Source organism: Dreissena polymorpha, chromosome 4 (genome assembly GCF_020536995.1).
Source record: "Dreissena polymorpha isolate Duluth1 chromosome 4, UMN_Dpol_1.0, whole genome shotgun sequence".
NCBI lineage: Eukaryota > Metazoa > Mollusca > Bivalvia > Myida > Dreissenidae > Dreissena > Dreissena polymorpha.
This window is the reverse complement of record NC_068358.1, coordinates 84904291-84918497: the sequence shown is the minus strand read 5'-3', so window position 1 is coordinate 84918497 and position 14207 is coordinate 84904291. Positions and strand designations below refer to the sequence as shown.

Genomic DNA, 14207 nt, shown 5'->3' with positions numbered 1-14207 from the left:
TAAGGAAAACAGTTCTTCGTCTTGGGGCGTTTCACACAGAGATGAGCTTTCTTGGGTGTATTGGTCATCTCATGTCTGGGTCAGGGCTAAATGAAGTTATACAAACAGTGTATGCTGCGAATTCAGTGGTACATATGTTGTCTGGGAAAGCTGTACAACGTGCAATACGAGGTCATATGCTTATCGACAATGCCCTTACAGTCCTACTTATAGAAAGCGCGTTCCTTCGCACGAATGATATTAGAGACTTTCAAAATATCCCTTTATGCTCCAAAGATAGTTCAGGTCTTGATCATTCATCCGATGATGAACCAGTACCAGAAATTTATCTGCAGAAAAATGCTGATTTAAAAAACTTGGCATTGTTGTATGACGATCTGGATAATGGACTTCTATCAGCCAATGACGTAAGCACAAACGGAAATCTGCAAAACATTGTTCGTCTGTGCGAAGATGAAAGGTCAAAGATGTCTTCTAATCGGACAGCATGTCTATGGCTCCAGTACATGGATATAGTTTCGTTGTTACAACGATTCATAAGAGCCGAAAGAACTGGTGACTGGTCCTTGCATTTAGATAGTTTGCAAAAGATGCTTCCATTCTTTGCTTCATCTGGTCATAATCTGTACATGAAAAGTGCCTATATCTACTTGCAAAATATGCTGTCTTTGCATGAAACCCATCCTGACGTGCACGAAGCTTTCAAAGCTGGAGCACATGTGATACAACGGAGCGAGCATAATTGGGCCGGTCTCTCAACAGACCTTGTTATAGAACAAGTATTAATGAGACCATTGAAGTCATCAGGAGGCCTGACAAGAGGGAGAGGTTTGTCAGACACACAGATAACTAAATGGTTACTGTCCATGCCCATTTGTCTGCAAATGAACTCAGCAATGCAGGAGTTTAGTAACAGTATGTATAAAACAAGTTAGCAGCACAAGGAAACATCCAAAGCAAGGATTTGCAGGGATTCAAAAGATATGGAGACTATATTGTCATTTTTTCGAGATAGAAATCCCTTTGACTAAACAAAAACTAAACTTAGGAACATTGAAAGTGGTGCTACTGCTGATGAGTCGGCGAATCCAGAATGTGCCTTGGCAATTGGAAAAAGTATATTGCAAGGAATGTGTGGAATACCGCAAAATTTACCTTCAAACGTTCGCTGCAAGCAGTTCCAATGAAAGAAAAGTCCTTTGTAAAATTAGATGATGACGGTCTGCAAATTGATACACAACTTTTGTTTCAGCGCCTTACAACTGCTGCTGATAGGTACATTGATGATACATCTTCAATCTTTCAGTTTGAGCTAGCAAGTATTCCATCCTCTCTTTTCGACAATAATGGCATGCCTAGAGAAGTTCAAAAGTCTTCATTAGCCGATGCGTTATGGAAACAATGCAAGTTTGAAGCATCCTTGCCTGTAAAAATTGACCCTTTACACGTGATTGTCATTGATGGGGGTTCTCTCATTCACCGTATTCCTTGGAAAGCTTGACAGACATTCAACGATATCTGCCGCAGTTACTATTCTCATCTTAAACAGAAGTATGAAAACCACATCACAGTTGTTTTTGATGGATACTCTAATGGACCAGATACCAAACACTTAACTCATTTTCGTCGAACAAAGGGAAAAGTAGCCACACATGTCAAGTTTTCGTCAGAAACTACTCTTCGCACGAAGAAAGATGTGTTTTTAAACAACAAAGAGAACAAACAGAAGTTCATTGAAATGTTAGGTGAATGCTTTGCCAGTGAATGCATAGACGTAATTCATGCGCAAGGGGATGCAGATATCATGATAGTGCAGACGGCCGTCCAGCTTGCAGAACAAAGCCCTGTCACCCTGATAGGCGAAGACACCGACCTACTGGTTCTCCTGTTACACCGCTATCGTATATCTGATTTACATCCAATTCATTTTAGGTCAGATTCAAAATCAGCAGGGAAAACTGTTAAGCTGTGGGATATTCAGAAAACACGATTATGTATAGGAGATGAACTCTGCCACCATCTACCTTTGCTCCATGCGTTAACGGGCTGTGATACGACATCGAGGATGTTTGGAATTGGAAAACCTGCTGTTATTAAGCTTTTCCAAAAAACACCCTCCTTTCGTAAAACATGTGAGGATTTTCTGGCATCATCTATCCATGAATCTATACGTAGAAACGGAGAATCCTTGATTGCAACAATATATGAGGGGTCAGATTGTACGAACTTGAATGAATTGCGTTACAAACGGTTCACGGCCAAGGTAATTACCAGCTGCAGTGCAGTTCAAGTCCAATCATTACCAGCGACGTCGGATGCAGCATCATTTCACAGCCTGAGGGTGTTTTACCAAGCCAAAGTCTGGATGGGCATCACAAGCCTCAACCCTCTTGATTATGGCTGGTATGTTGTGAATAAAGTTCTTCTTCCTGTCAAAATGACATTGCCGCCAGCACCTGAAAAACTACTTCAAGTAGTGAGATGCAGCTGTAAAATAAACTGTGATTCTAAAAGGTGTTCTTGCCGTAAACATGGCCTTGAATGCTCCAGTGCGTGCAAAGAGTGTAAAGGGCTTTGTTGTTCAAATTCACTTGGATTTTCTGACATACTATAACATGAAAATGATGAGATCTAGAGTTTTCCACTATTTTCCACTATTTTTAATATTAAAGTGTGAATAATTGAAGAATTTGATTTGTACGGCATAAATATCATTGCTTTCATGAAGCGCTGTCGTTTTACTTTTGTTGGTCCATCATAAATTATTTATCACAATCAACTGGTGAAAGACACTGTCTATTTAAAAGTTATTTTTAAGTGCAACATTTTTGTTTTAATGCTCATTTCTGTTTTGTCTTAACACAAATGCTTTTGTCATAGCAATTTGTTGAGTGTTGCACATTTTTGCCCCTATAGTACTTGTATGGATTAGCATTAGTGGCTGGGGTTATATTACCTCTTATTTCTGTCCTTGTAAGTAGTTTCCAGTGCAATAAACTGTTCAGATTGATTGAACAGCATGTTTTCAACCACTGTATTATTATTTGTTTTGAAGCATGCAAAGCAAACTTCATTTTCTTTAATGCATATGTGTGTACAGTCTCGTCACAGGATTTTGTATATAAAGAGAAATCACAGCTATATCTCTTGTATTATAGTGCTAATACTTCAAAATATGCACCTGTTAAAGTCGAAATTTCGATGATTACTTGCAGGCACATACTACTTACAGAAAATCAAACATTCGAAACGGTTTCAATTAGTTTGATTTTGATGATTTGATTTGTTTACAAGTACTTGTATGACAAATGTATGACATTAGTGGGTCGGGTAATATTACCTCAAAATTCAGTCGTCGTAAGTACTATTGTGTGATAAAAACATTTAAATTGATTGAAAAACATGCTTTATATTATTTTGTACAAAATGTGTTGTGATACAATGAATGCAAACTAAATATTTTAGATAAATATGGATGTTCAGGCAAATCAACGGCTTTTGTTTATATTTAAGAAACCCCTTGTACCTCTTGTTTTGTGACGCCAATATTTCAAAATCCGCAACTGCAAAAGTTCAGGACTTTTTATGGGTTCTTCTAGACACATAACAGTAACAGAAAAACCAACTTTCAAAAACTTTTGCAATTAGTTCTAGGTTGACCACCATTTTGGGGTAGATTGACTGGCCTAAAAGGGTAACTTTTCAGCAAAAGAGAAACAGCTGTTAATTATTTTCTTGAAAAAGGGGCATAAAAGATACAGAAAATTGGTTCATATCAGTGTAACATCGTTTGTTGTTTCACGAGTGATCAAAGAAAAATAATATTTTCACTCGTGGCGCAGAACATACATTTGCTATGATCAATCGTGAAATAACAAACGATCTTACACTGACATGAACAAATATCCTCTATGTAACATGTATGTGGCAGTCAGAAACTGAAGGGGACAATTATGTATGATAGCTACTCCACAACCTAATAAAAAAATACAGTATTGAAAGCGCAAATTAAATTCAGAAAAGAAGTACTTCTTCACATTCCAGACAACAAAACACCTTTTAATTTCACTAAATCCGTTGAAGGGGAAAAAGCATGAAAATCATTTAAGTGATATTATGGGCATCTAACAGTTTATATGTGTCTATCGAAACCGTTGTTTATTTTTGGTGTTTTCACTTCATATACACTTATTTTTGTTAATGCAGCATCAACATACTAAAACAATATCCCGGAAAGAAAAAATAATCCATTTGAATATCAACCGTACTTTCGTTTAACAGCTGATCATGCAGGTACGATGTAAACCTAAATTTAGTTTTAGTGCAGATTCGTTCATACGACAGAAAGACACAATTGTGTTTTTCGGATTATGTCGGCATAGAGGACTGGGTGAGTCATGTAAAATATCGAATATAAAATATATTTTTAATAAACAACTGGTAGCAAGATGAGTTGCATATAATTGGTAGGTAACCACATTTTAACTAACTATTTTGACCTGTTAATTCTGTTCAGCTCAATTCAACAGTGAAAAATGCCCATAATATCGCTTTAAGCATTTGAATTAAAATTAAATCTCTCAAACATAGTAAAACAAGCTGTTGTACGTGATGGTGGAAGTCTCACAGAAAAACATATCCTGGTAGGAAGGCGGGTAAGACACAGACTGAAAGTGGGAGAGTGTAAAACAAAGAAATGGTACACAGGTAAAGTCATTTCGCGGGTTTTATATACTAATGAATAGCTTTTTACTTATATGCTTGAGTGTGTTTTTAGTTTTATACCTTACAACTAAGCAATTTACCATTATTTTCATATTTATTTCACACATTTTAAAATACTATTCATAGAAAAATAGTATTATTTTGTAATGCATTTTTTAAACCTATATATTTCAGCTTGATTGCATCGAAAGCCTTAGGCTTATACGGACAATCGAGTCTTTTCCTGGGAAGAACTCTTACTTGGCGTCCAGATTAGGGATTGAATCCCTGGCCTCCACAAGGCTTACACCATAAACATTACAACATTGCCACCCTTAAGTGTCATCTTCCATTGAAGACAGTAACACAAGCAATACAAGAGAAAACTTAATGATTGAAGATACATAATATTATCTATAATTTAATACAACAGTAGTTACTTATGTACAGTTTTTGTTTATGCAAATATTTTAACAATAGTGTATTGCCTGCAGGTGCTCAGTTTCCGAGACTGGTTTAATATCGTGTACGACGCGACCCCGCAGTTTACACATATCATAGGCTGGATTCAGATGTGGATTCAATGGATCTGGAAAAACTTGTAACATTTGAATCTCTGAGCTGTAGCCCTGTGTTCGTGACACGTCAATCACCTAGCCGTAACCCTCTGTTTGTGCGTTTGTGTCACTGGACTCACCGAGTTGTTGCCATATTTTGTGAATTTGTGACACTGGAATCACTGAGACGTTGCCCTGTGTTATTAATAAAAATCATTTCACTTCAGGAGCTTCTGGTGTTGCAAGGTATGCAAACAGCAGCAACATCAGCGTATCCAAGCTGCAAGTCATTTGACAGAACTTTGCCCAGTATGTGACAAGGAGGTGAGCAAATATAAAGCTAGTTATGCTAACTTTGAAAGAAATCATATATGTTTTTCTGGGTGAAACCTTAATTTACTGTATAAATTTTATAATTATTTAGCCTTGATACTCGCACTGTTGCTTCCTTGTAACATTTACTGATTTTCAGGCATCCGGCAGGGACATGCGTGTTAATGGAACCAAATGTTAAAGTAACATTACTACTCAATTCAACGAAAATTTCGTACAATATTTCGTAAAATAAACTTAACCAATTAAAAATCAATGTTCCTTATGGCAATTGCCGACATTTAAACGCCAGATGTGGTCTGGTAAAATAGATGTTTGTAGATACAAAATGCTCGTTGTTTTTCCATTTTAATTCCCCGCAAAGATATCTATTTATACGACACATGAACACTAACATGGTGTTCGTGTGTCGTATGAATAGATATATTCGCGGTAAACTAAAATGGAATTGTGTCAAAAATAAATAAAAACGAGCATTTTGTATCTACAAAAATCTATGTAATCTGGCGTTGAAAGTGTGGCTATTGCTATAAGGAACACTGATTGTTTAGGTGTTAACTTTATTTTACGAAATACTTTACGAAATTTTCGTTGATTTTGAGCGTTATAGAACCTTTCACAAAATGTCATTAATATATTTGAATTTACATGACTTTTCCTCTTTTACAGCTTCATAATGTGACTGTACGTTTGCAAGACATCCATCGTCAAATGTGACAAACTAGTATGGTATGTTGCTTCACATTTGGTTATTGTACACAATAAATTAAATATACATATAACTTGACTCTTTTTAACTATAAAATTACATTTCAAAACATTTAATGCTGTTTTGTTTTTCAATAGGGAACATTTATTTTGCTGAAATATGCTTTTTCTGGTATTTGTCAAAATTTGCTCATAAAATAGGTTGCATTACTAAATTTAACAGTTAAATACCTTGGCACAAAAGACACCACCAGTTTGTCAACGAGCCATTCAAGAACATCTCAAACAACCGACGACTTTTCTGTTATGCTGAACAATTTTTGCGTCAAGAGGTACTTTCTTTGGTTTCTTTTAATACTTTGTCATATCATTTTATGTACGATTAATAAAATCCACTAAGATTATGTTTATCTTGCATTTTCTGTAAAAAATATATCAGTTTTTTTATTGATCATTTTATGTCCCTGCCTTTTTAAGGTTGAAAGAGCATATCATGTTACCTCTGTCTGTTTGAGTGTGTTCATTTTTGTTTTTGTGTGGGACATTTTATGATTTCCTTAGTTTGAATATATTTCAAATCACATAATGTATTACACAGTCATTAGAGGGACATGAAGAGATGATGTGCAGCTTGCCATGAAAAAGTGTCCTAAATACACGTATCTAGTTTTCAAGTAAATAATAATTACTTTTTCTTGATACAGTCTGGTTGGGTATTTTCAACATGTTATGCAATATCTCTAGTTTCGTTTTATCACATATAAATCCTTAGAACAAGGGCTTTCCAAACATCGAAATTAGATTTAAAACATTGTAAAGATCGTAAAAAAGTATGGAAGCAGCATAGGTAACTTGACTATTTCCAACAGAATAATTTGATCAAAACGAATTTCTTACTTTGTTAAATAACGTGTGCATTGTAAGGTCTTGCAATTGCTCAGTATTACTCTTCAGGTTAAAGAGGAGATTCAAGACAGAATTTCAAATCAGCTTTTGAAACGATACAATAATCCCAAGAAAGTATATGTATTTGTATGGTTTGTATGCTGATGCAAAAAAAAGGCCAATATTGTTATGACAATTGTTTGATGACTATTTTAGTTACATGTGCTGAATTTAAAAAAATCTCATATATTTAGATTAATGTTTCATTTAAAGGTCCTCTAAAAAATATTGTCCCAAAGGTCAGGGTACTTAAGGCGAGAGGCTCAGGTCTTAGTGGCCTTCATGTTCTACTATATGATACAAAAGAGTATGTTTAGTTTACAAAAAGGAGGACACACTCGGTAAAATAATGCGTAATCAGGGAAATCTGGGTGATTAAGTTGACATGGACAATTGATTATTTCTGATATATTTATTAAGAGAATGAATTTGACAAATATAGCTGTTTTATTAATTTAGCAATATATAAGCCTTGAGAACAGCCAGTTATAGGGAAAATGAGGACAGACGATTGCACAGAAATTTTGAAGAACATAAGCCGTGAGTTATTGTATATTTTAATCGTTTAAAAGTTGAAAACACGGTCATCAGTGTTAGCACTTATAATGATTTTCAATAATAAAAACATAGATTTTATGGTCAGGTTTTTCCTGTCGGCGAGGAAAGTGAAAGATAACAAGGAATTAGAACCTTAGACCCTACGTGGTATTTATTCTAGCATTAGAAGATATCTTATGGATAGGAACTATAGTATAGACCCGACAGACTCCACGGGATTTCGCCATTCCAGACAGTCTTTGAAGGCAAAGTCTGTAGATCTGAAGGAGAAGGGACTAGGGAACAAAAACAATCGGTCCGATCCGTTCACAAGCGAAGATATCAAGGATCTGTACGACAAGAAACTACTTGGAAATGGTAGGCAATTGCATTTGACACCATATTATGTAAATGTAACTTAGATACGTACAAGGGAGACCACTTTATCGTGACTGTATACCAAAACAGTATACATGTTTTACCCATCATCAGACTTGAATTGTCGAAATATTATTTGATATCTTTGCGCGCCTTTAGGACCAATTACCGAATTTACCGCCAATTTTTTAGTACGCCAAAACCTATGCTGTAAACAATACGTCATAAGCCAAACTGTATGCCGTTTGAGAGCACGCGCTTATGTTCTAATCGTCATATCCGCTTCAAGTAAACAACTCTCAAGATGGCTGAAGTTAGACGTAAAATTGAAATTGCTGTCAAAAACTGGTGTTTTACGTTAAATAACTACACGGACGATGAATATAAAGCTATTAGAGAGTACGATTGCGGGTACCTTATCGTTGGCGAAGAAAAAGGAGAAGAACAAGGCACGCCACACTTGCAAGGATATGTACAAATGCATAAAAAGGTACGCTTGACTTCTATGAAGAGAATTTTTAATGCTAGAGCGCATTATTCTACAGCTAAAGGCACCGCGCGCGACAATTACGTGTACTGTACCAAGGAGGGACGCTTTTTCGAGAAGGGAGTCGCGCAAGTGGTTGGACACATTAAAAAATGCGACATTGTGACTGCTTGTAAAGACATGTCAGCCGGCATGAGTAACGAAGATTTATTGGAAAAACATGGCGCCGGCTTTGTACTACATAAGCGCAAGATTAGTGAGATGTCTGCTGACCTTAAAGGTGATGCGATTAAGAAACGAAGGATGGAAAAGTGCGCGGAACTTGTGCTTAGACCTTGGCAATCAGAGGTTCTTAAAAAGCTAGAAGAACAGAACGACAGACAGATACTATTCGTTATGGATCCAGTTGGCGGGAACGGCAAGACGACATAAGCTTGCTACATGATGTCTACCCTCGACGCGATCAGGTTCGAAAACGGCAAATCAAATGATCTAAAGTATATGTACAAGGGGCAGAAGTATGTCGTGTTTGACTTTTGCAGAAGTAGTTCTGAGCACATTAACTACGAGGTGATAGAAGCGTTGAAAAACGGAGTGTTCTGCAGCTACAAGTATGAAAGCGTAATGCGCATGTACGACTCACATAAAAATAAATGAAATATCAAATTAAATGCTACTTTTCCTACAAAAAAGGCTTTTTAAATATATATTTTTATTAATTTATGAGGATAATAATAAAAATAAGGTGCATAATTGAACGAATAAAATAAATTCGAGACTAATCTTATTCGATTAATTGCGTCGGGATTTAGGCAATACATTTTAGACGGGTTATATTTCTGAACATTATGTTTGGAAAAAGTGAACGCAAAATTTAGTATAGCAGTCTTTGGTATTTGGCTTATTCCCGTAACGGCGTTAGGCCGGAAAATAGAAAGAAAAACAAAAAATCGCACTTGGTGTTGAAAAAACATATAATACAATAACATAGAGTACGATTCGCTACACAATAATCACTGCCATGACGTATTATTTCTTGAGGAATGCATGTACGTGTCATGTAGCGTTTGTCGAAGTGCCAAAGTTGCTCCAGCGGTCTTTGATTTTCCATCGCGAAAATAGATGACGGCAGGAATTATTTGACTTGATAGCCTATAAGGTAATGTCTCTCTGTATTTCAGAAAATTGATACAAATAAACGGTCATCGCGGGCTTTTGCACGTATTATTAAAGTTAATACTTGTAGGTAAATATAGTATATTGAATGAATAACTCATTGCAAAGAATAACATTTAAAATAAGCAATACAGATTTCAGTTTGAACCTGTGAATTGCCTATTGTTTTTGACGGCATGACATCCTGTTTGCCTCCAATCAAAACTTATTTTAAATTAACAGTTGAAAAAGCATTAAATAATAACATTGTTTTCATTTTTGAAACATTAGAGATCAGTACTAACACTATTAAATTTAAAATACTGAAATTACATCATAGACTACTCCACTCGCAAAATATTAAATTCTCTCATCACTCCGTATAGTGAGGAAACTAAAATATTTTGTACTGGTTAGCAAGTATTTGTCGAAGAGCAGTATTTACTGGACATTCTATTTATTAAGTGTATTGTAACGCTTAAACACAATTAGATAGATACTTACATGCATTGGTATTATTGGCATTGATAGCATCAGTTTGTTTATTTTGAATAAATGGTACTTGTAATGCCATGCCTATATTGTACAAAAATAGATAGATCTCTGTACTCGCTTTTCATGCCCCCAAAGGAGGGAATATAATGATCGCACTGTCCGTCGGTTAGTCTGTCTGTCCGTCACACTTTGTGTTTAGGTTTCGAAAAATGCTCATTACTTCTATGTCGCTTCAGATGTAACATTCATATTTGGTGTGCATGTGTATATGGACAAGGCCTTTCCATACCCACAAAATTGTTTACCCCGGTGACCTTGACGTTTAATTTAGGGTCCACGTTTAGGTTTCGAAATCTGCATTTAATTTTTGAAAAATGCTCATAACTTCAAAGCGTGTATAGGGGGCATATGTCATCCTATAATGGTGACAGTTACTGTTCTACCAAATTTAATTGGTAACTAACATAATTCACTTGTTTCAATTTTTAGCACAGGTAAGCTTTAAGGGGACCGGACGGTCTAAGAAGTTATGAAGATGTTCGCAAACACAAAAACAAGAGGTACACAATTGTATAATGAATAGTTTTTTGATAGCATAGCTATATATTTACATTTATATATGTATATATGTATCTTGGTTGCTCTGCTTAAGAGTAACGAGCCTTAAACCATGTACATGTTGTGTAATGTGTATCTGTTACTTTATTATAAGAAAAAAGTATATAATTAAATTGTTAGGTGAAGGGTTAAGTTTGTAAATTAGCTGTGTTGTATAATACATTCTAAGTAACACGTGATTGATATATGATCATAATTGTTTGTTGTTGATAATAATAACTTATTTAAAAAAAAACACCAATATCAATTCACATTCCATTTGGATTACTTTACTCATTTATAATAGTGTTCTCGTGTTTATGGTTTTATTTATGTTGATGGTGATTCTTGTATTATACAGTGGTATGTAAAGCTGAAAGATTATCTTAACCCATTTATGCCTTGTGGACTTCTCCCATCCTTCTAAAATGGGTCAATTTATTTCCAAATTTAGGAATGTCTAGTATACTTATTTCTATATTTAGAATATTTCTAACAGAAATTCCTTTAAGCAAATAGCGCAGACTCTGATGAGACGCCGCATCATGCGGTGTCTCATCTGGGTCTACACTGTTTGCCAAGGCCTTTTTTCTAGACGCTAGGCATAAATGGGTTTCACAAATGTACATCTATTTATACGTTGTCCATAGACATTAAAACATAAACACATATAAATAAAGACTTATTTTTAATGTTAATATTTTTAATCGTTATGATAAATAAATGTGATGAATTTTACGATTAATTAAATTTATATAATTCCGTTTATGTTGTTTTTATGATATTTTTCAGTTGTAAGACAAGGCTGCATTTAATGTTGTATTTTTGACGGAAAAAAAGTGCTATCTAGTTAATAAATACACTCAATATTATCACTTAAGTTGTTGTTTTTGATTTTGTAGTATAAGTATTTCCATTTATGTAAACAATTGGATCTTTTTATTGTGAAAAGAGATCAATCTAATTTATTGACAAACGACAAAAACTAATTTTGTACTCACAAGAAAAACCAAATAGTAACAAGAATAATTGTACCTTTGATAATCCTACTCTCGAAAGTAGGTCGCACAGATGTAATCTCTGTAGTGTGCCCCGCTCTGGTTGTTAGCCTCGGTAACATTCATTGGGTGGTCGTCAGATGGCTGCGTCCCTCTCGCATACACATCCTGTCTTTGTATGCCTATGTTATGTAACACAGCACACGCCATGGCGATGCGGCATGTCTTCACCTCGTCCACCCTCAAACCATAGCTGAGACAGGCAAATCTAGGCTTCAGAACGCCGAAGGTCTGTTCAATCAGCACTCTTGTTTTTGTCAGTGCTCTATTGTACCTAAAAGGAATCAAGATACAATAAGATTTATTTAACGTAGCACATTATAAACAATGAACAGCTAATAGCTTTTTCCCGACAAACAAAAGTACATGGTACATGTATACATAACAAATAATAGCAGCTGTAAAATGAAAGCACATACTATTATGTAGGTATTGAGATCAAACATACGAATAAAGACATAATAAATATAACACAATGTCATGCTAAAAGACATATATCGTTGTAGAATACAAAAATTCATCAACGTTTTAATAATTATACAAGAATAATTACCTTTCCTGTGATTGCGTTTGTGCATGCAGATAAGGAGTCAGAAGAAATGTCAGACAGGCATAGCCGGAATCTCCCAATAGTAACCCATCAAGCTGACCTGAATAAATTAAAATGTGTGTAAGAATGTTTTTATAAAAAAAGTGTGTGTGCAATAATCAGCGTTTTTTTATAACAACATATAATTACCATTCTCGAACGCGGCGCAGATAGAACTATCTCTAAATATTCGGCTGTCGTGGACACTGCCTGGCCACTTCGCCACAACGTCAGTGAAGAGGAACTGCGGTTCACATATCATCTGAAAAAAAAAGTATTGATAACGACATTGTTCGTATAAATATATGTGTTCACATATGTTTGATATAAGCAGTTGCCTGGAACTTATTATTATCTACCTGAATGTTTACGGAGTGATATCCCTTCCTGTTTACGAAGTCCATTTCGTTCCGTTTTGGCGCTCGTATCTTGACATGTGTACAGTCCACGCATCCAAGAACGTTGGGGAACCCTAAACATTTGTATAAATAAATAAATGGTACATCGCAGGTCATTTACAGTAATTGGCAATTGTAAAAAGTACATGAACATGTGATAGAAGGATATGTGTGTTGTCTTTGAAGTATACTGTATTGTTAAATGGAAGATACTGAATAGAACAGCAAGTGTATTTCTTCTTCCGACACAGCACCCCTTCTTTATAGAAGATTGTGTGCCGGGGCCTATTGGTTAAGGGGTGAATACTATACAAAGTTGCTTCGTTGGGTTTTGATTTAAAGTTATTTGCATGGGTTTAAATATTTATAAGTAAAGCATATATACAGCGCATCGTCAAATACAAACACGCAAAAATGAAAACATAAATACCCATGTATGCGCCATAATAACAAATACATATAGCATATAGTGTATTGTACACAACCAACATAATCCTAATTACTGAAATATAGTTAAAATGTCAAACTTAGGATTAAATTATAAATAAGTTTAAGTATTTTCCAGTCCACGACTTTTGGTAACAGTTTTTCAATTATGTTTCTTAGAAAATAAAGACACTAAATGAACTTTTTTGTACGGGATTTAGACAAAGATGGAAAGTTGTCTCCCTTTTAATGTTTACTTGGCAACCAATCAACTGTTTAACAAATGAATCTAATAAAGTAAATTACCAGCGATGCTGTAAAACTCTCGTTTTACTCTAGCTTTGTCGTTTTCAGAAGCAGGAAAAAATATTAACTGATGCATCTATTTGTCGACATAGAGCATCCGTCACCCGATTGATCACTCGCCCCACGGAACATCTTGACACGCCGTGTATAGCTGTTAAGGTTCATGGGGGGGGGGGATAAAATTCATTAAAACTTCGCTTTGGTTTTTTTTCATTCAATGTGGTACAATATGGTCAAACTATATATCATTTTAAAGCTTAAGACGGATAGAATAACATAAACACATTTTTGACATTCAATATTTGTGTGCTTTATTCATATTTTGGTTTAAAACCAATACATTTTTACACTAATTTACAAAATCTCAATCTAAAGTTAGGAAGGATATGCACTACCTTAAGTTGAATAAATGCAAAGCTATATACATATACAAGGTCAAGTTAGCAACATTTCACAGAAAATTATTGTCATATCACAACAAATCAGTTTTTATTCAACTGCCTTTTTTGGATAAATTTCCTAAACAAATTTCTA

General features: G+C 35.1%; 1 protein-coding gene and 1 long non-coding RNA gene across 2 annotated transcripts; one reads left to right on the top strand and one right to left on the bottom strand.

Moving 5' to 3' along the window:
- Positions 1-5470: 5470 nt before the first annotated feature.
- LOC127877480 (uncharacterized) lies at positions 5471-6645 on the top strand. Its single transcript, XR_008048454.1, has 3 exons — positions 5471-5585; positions 6264-6323; positions 6526-6645. It is a non-coding gene; the product is annotated as an uncharacterized LOC127877480 (long non-coding RNA).
- A 5292-nt stretch (positions 6646-11937) lies between these two features.
- Positions 11938-12805, bottom strand: LOC127878962 (putative nuclease HARBI1). Its single transcript, XM_052425527.1, has 3 exons — positions 12694-12805; positions 12508-12604; positions 11938-12228 (listed from the first exon to the last, which is right to left on the bottom strand). Exons 1-3 carry the CDS (start codon positions 12803-12805, stop codon positions 11943-11945), a joined length of 495 nt encoding a protein of 164 aa, XP_052281487.1. The 3' UTR covers positions 11938-11942.
- Between the last annotated feature and the right edge of the window lie 1402 nt (positions 12806-14207).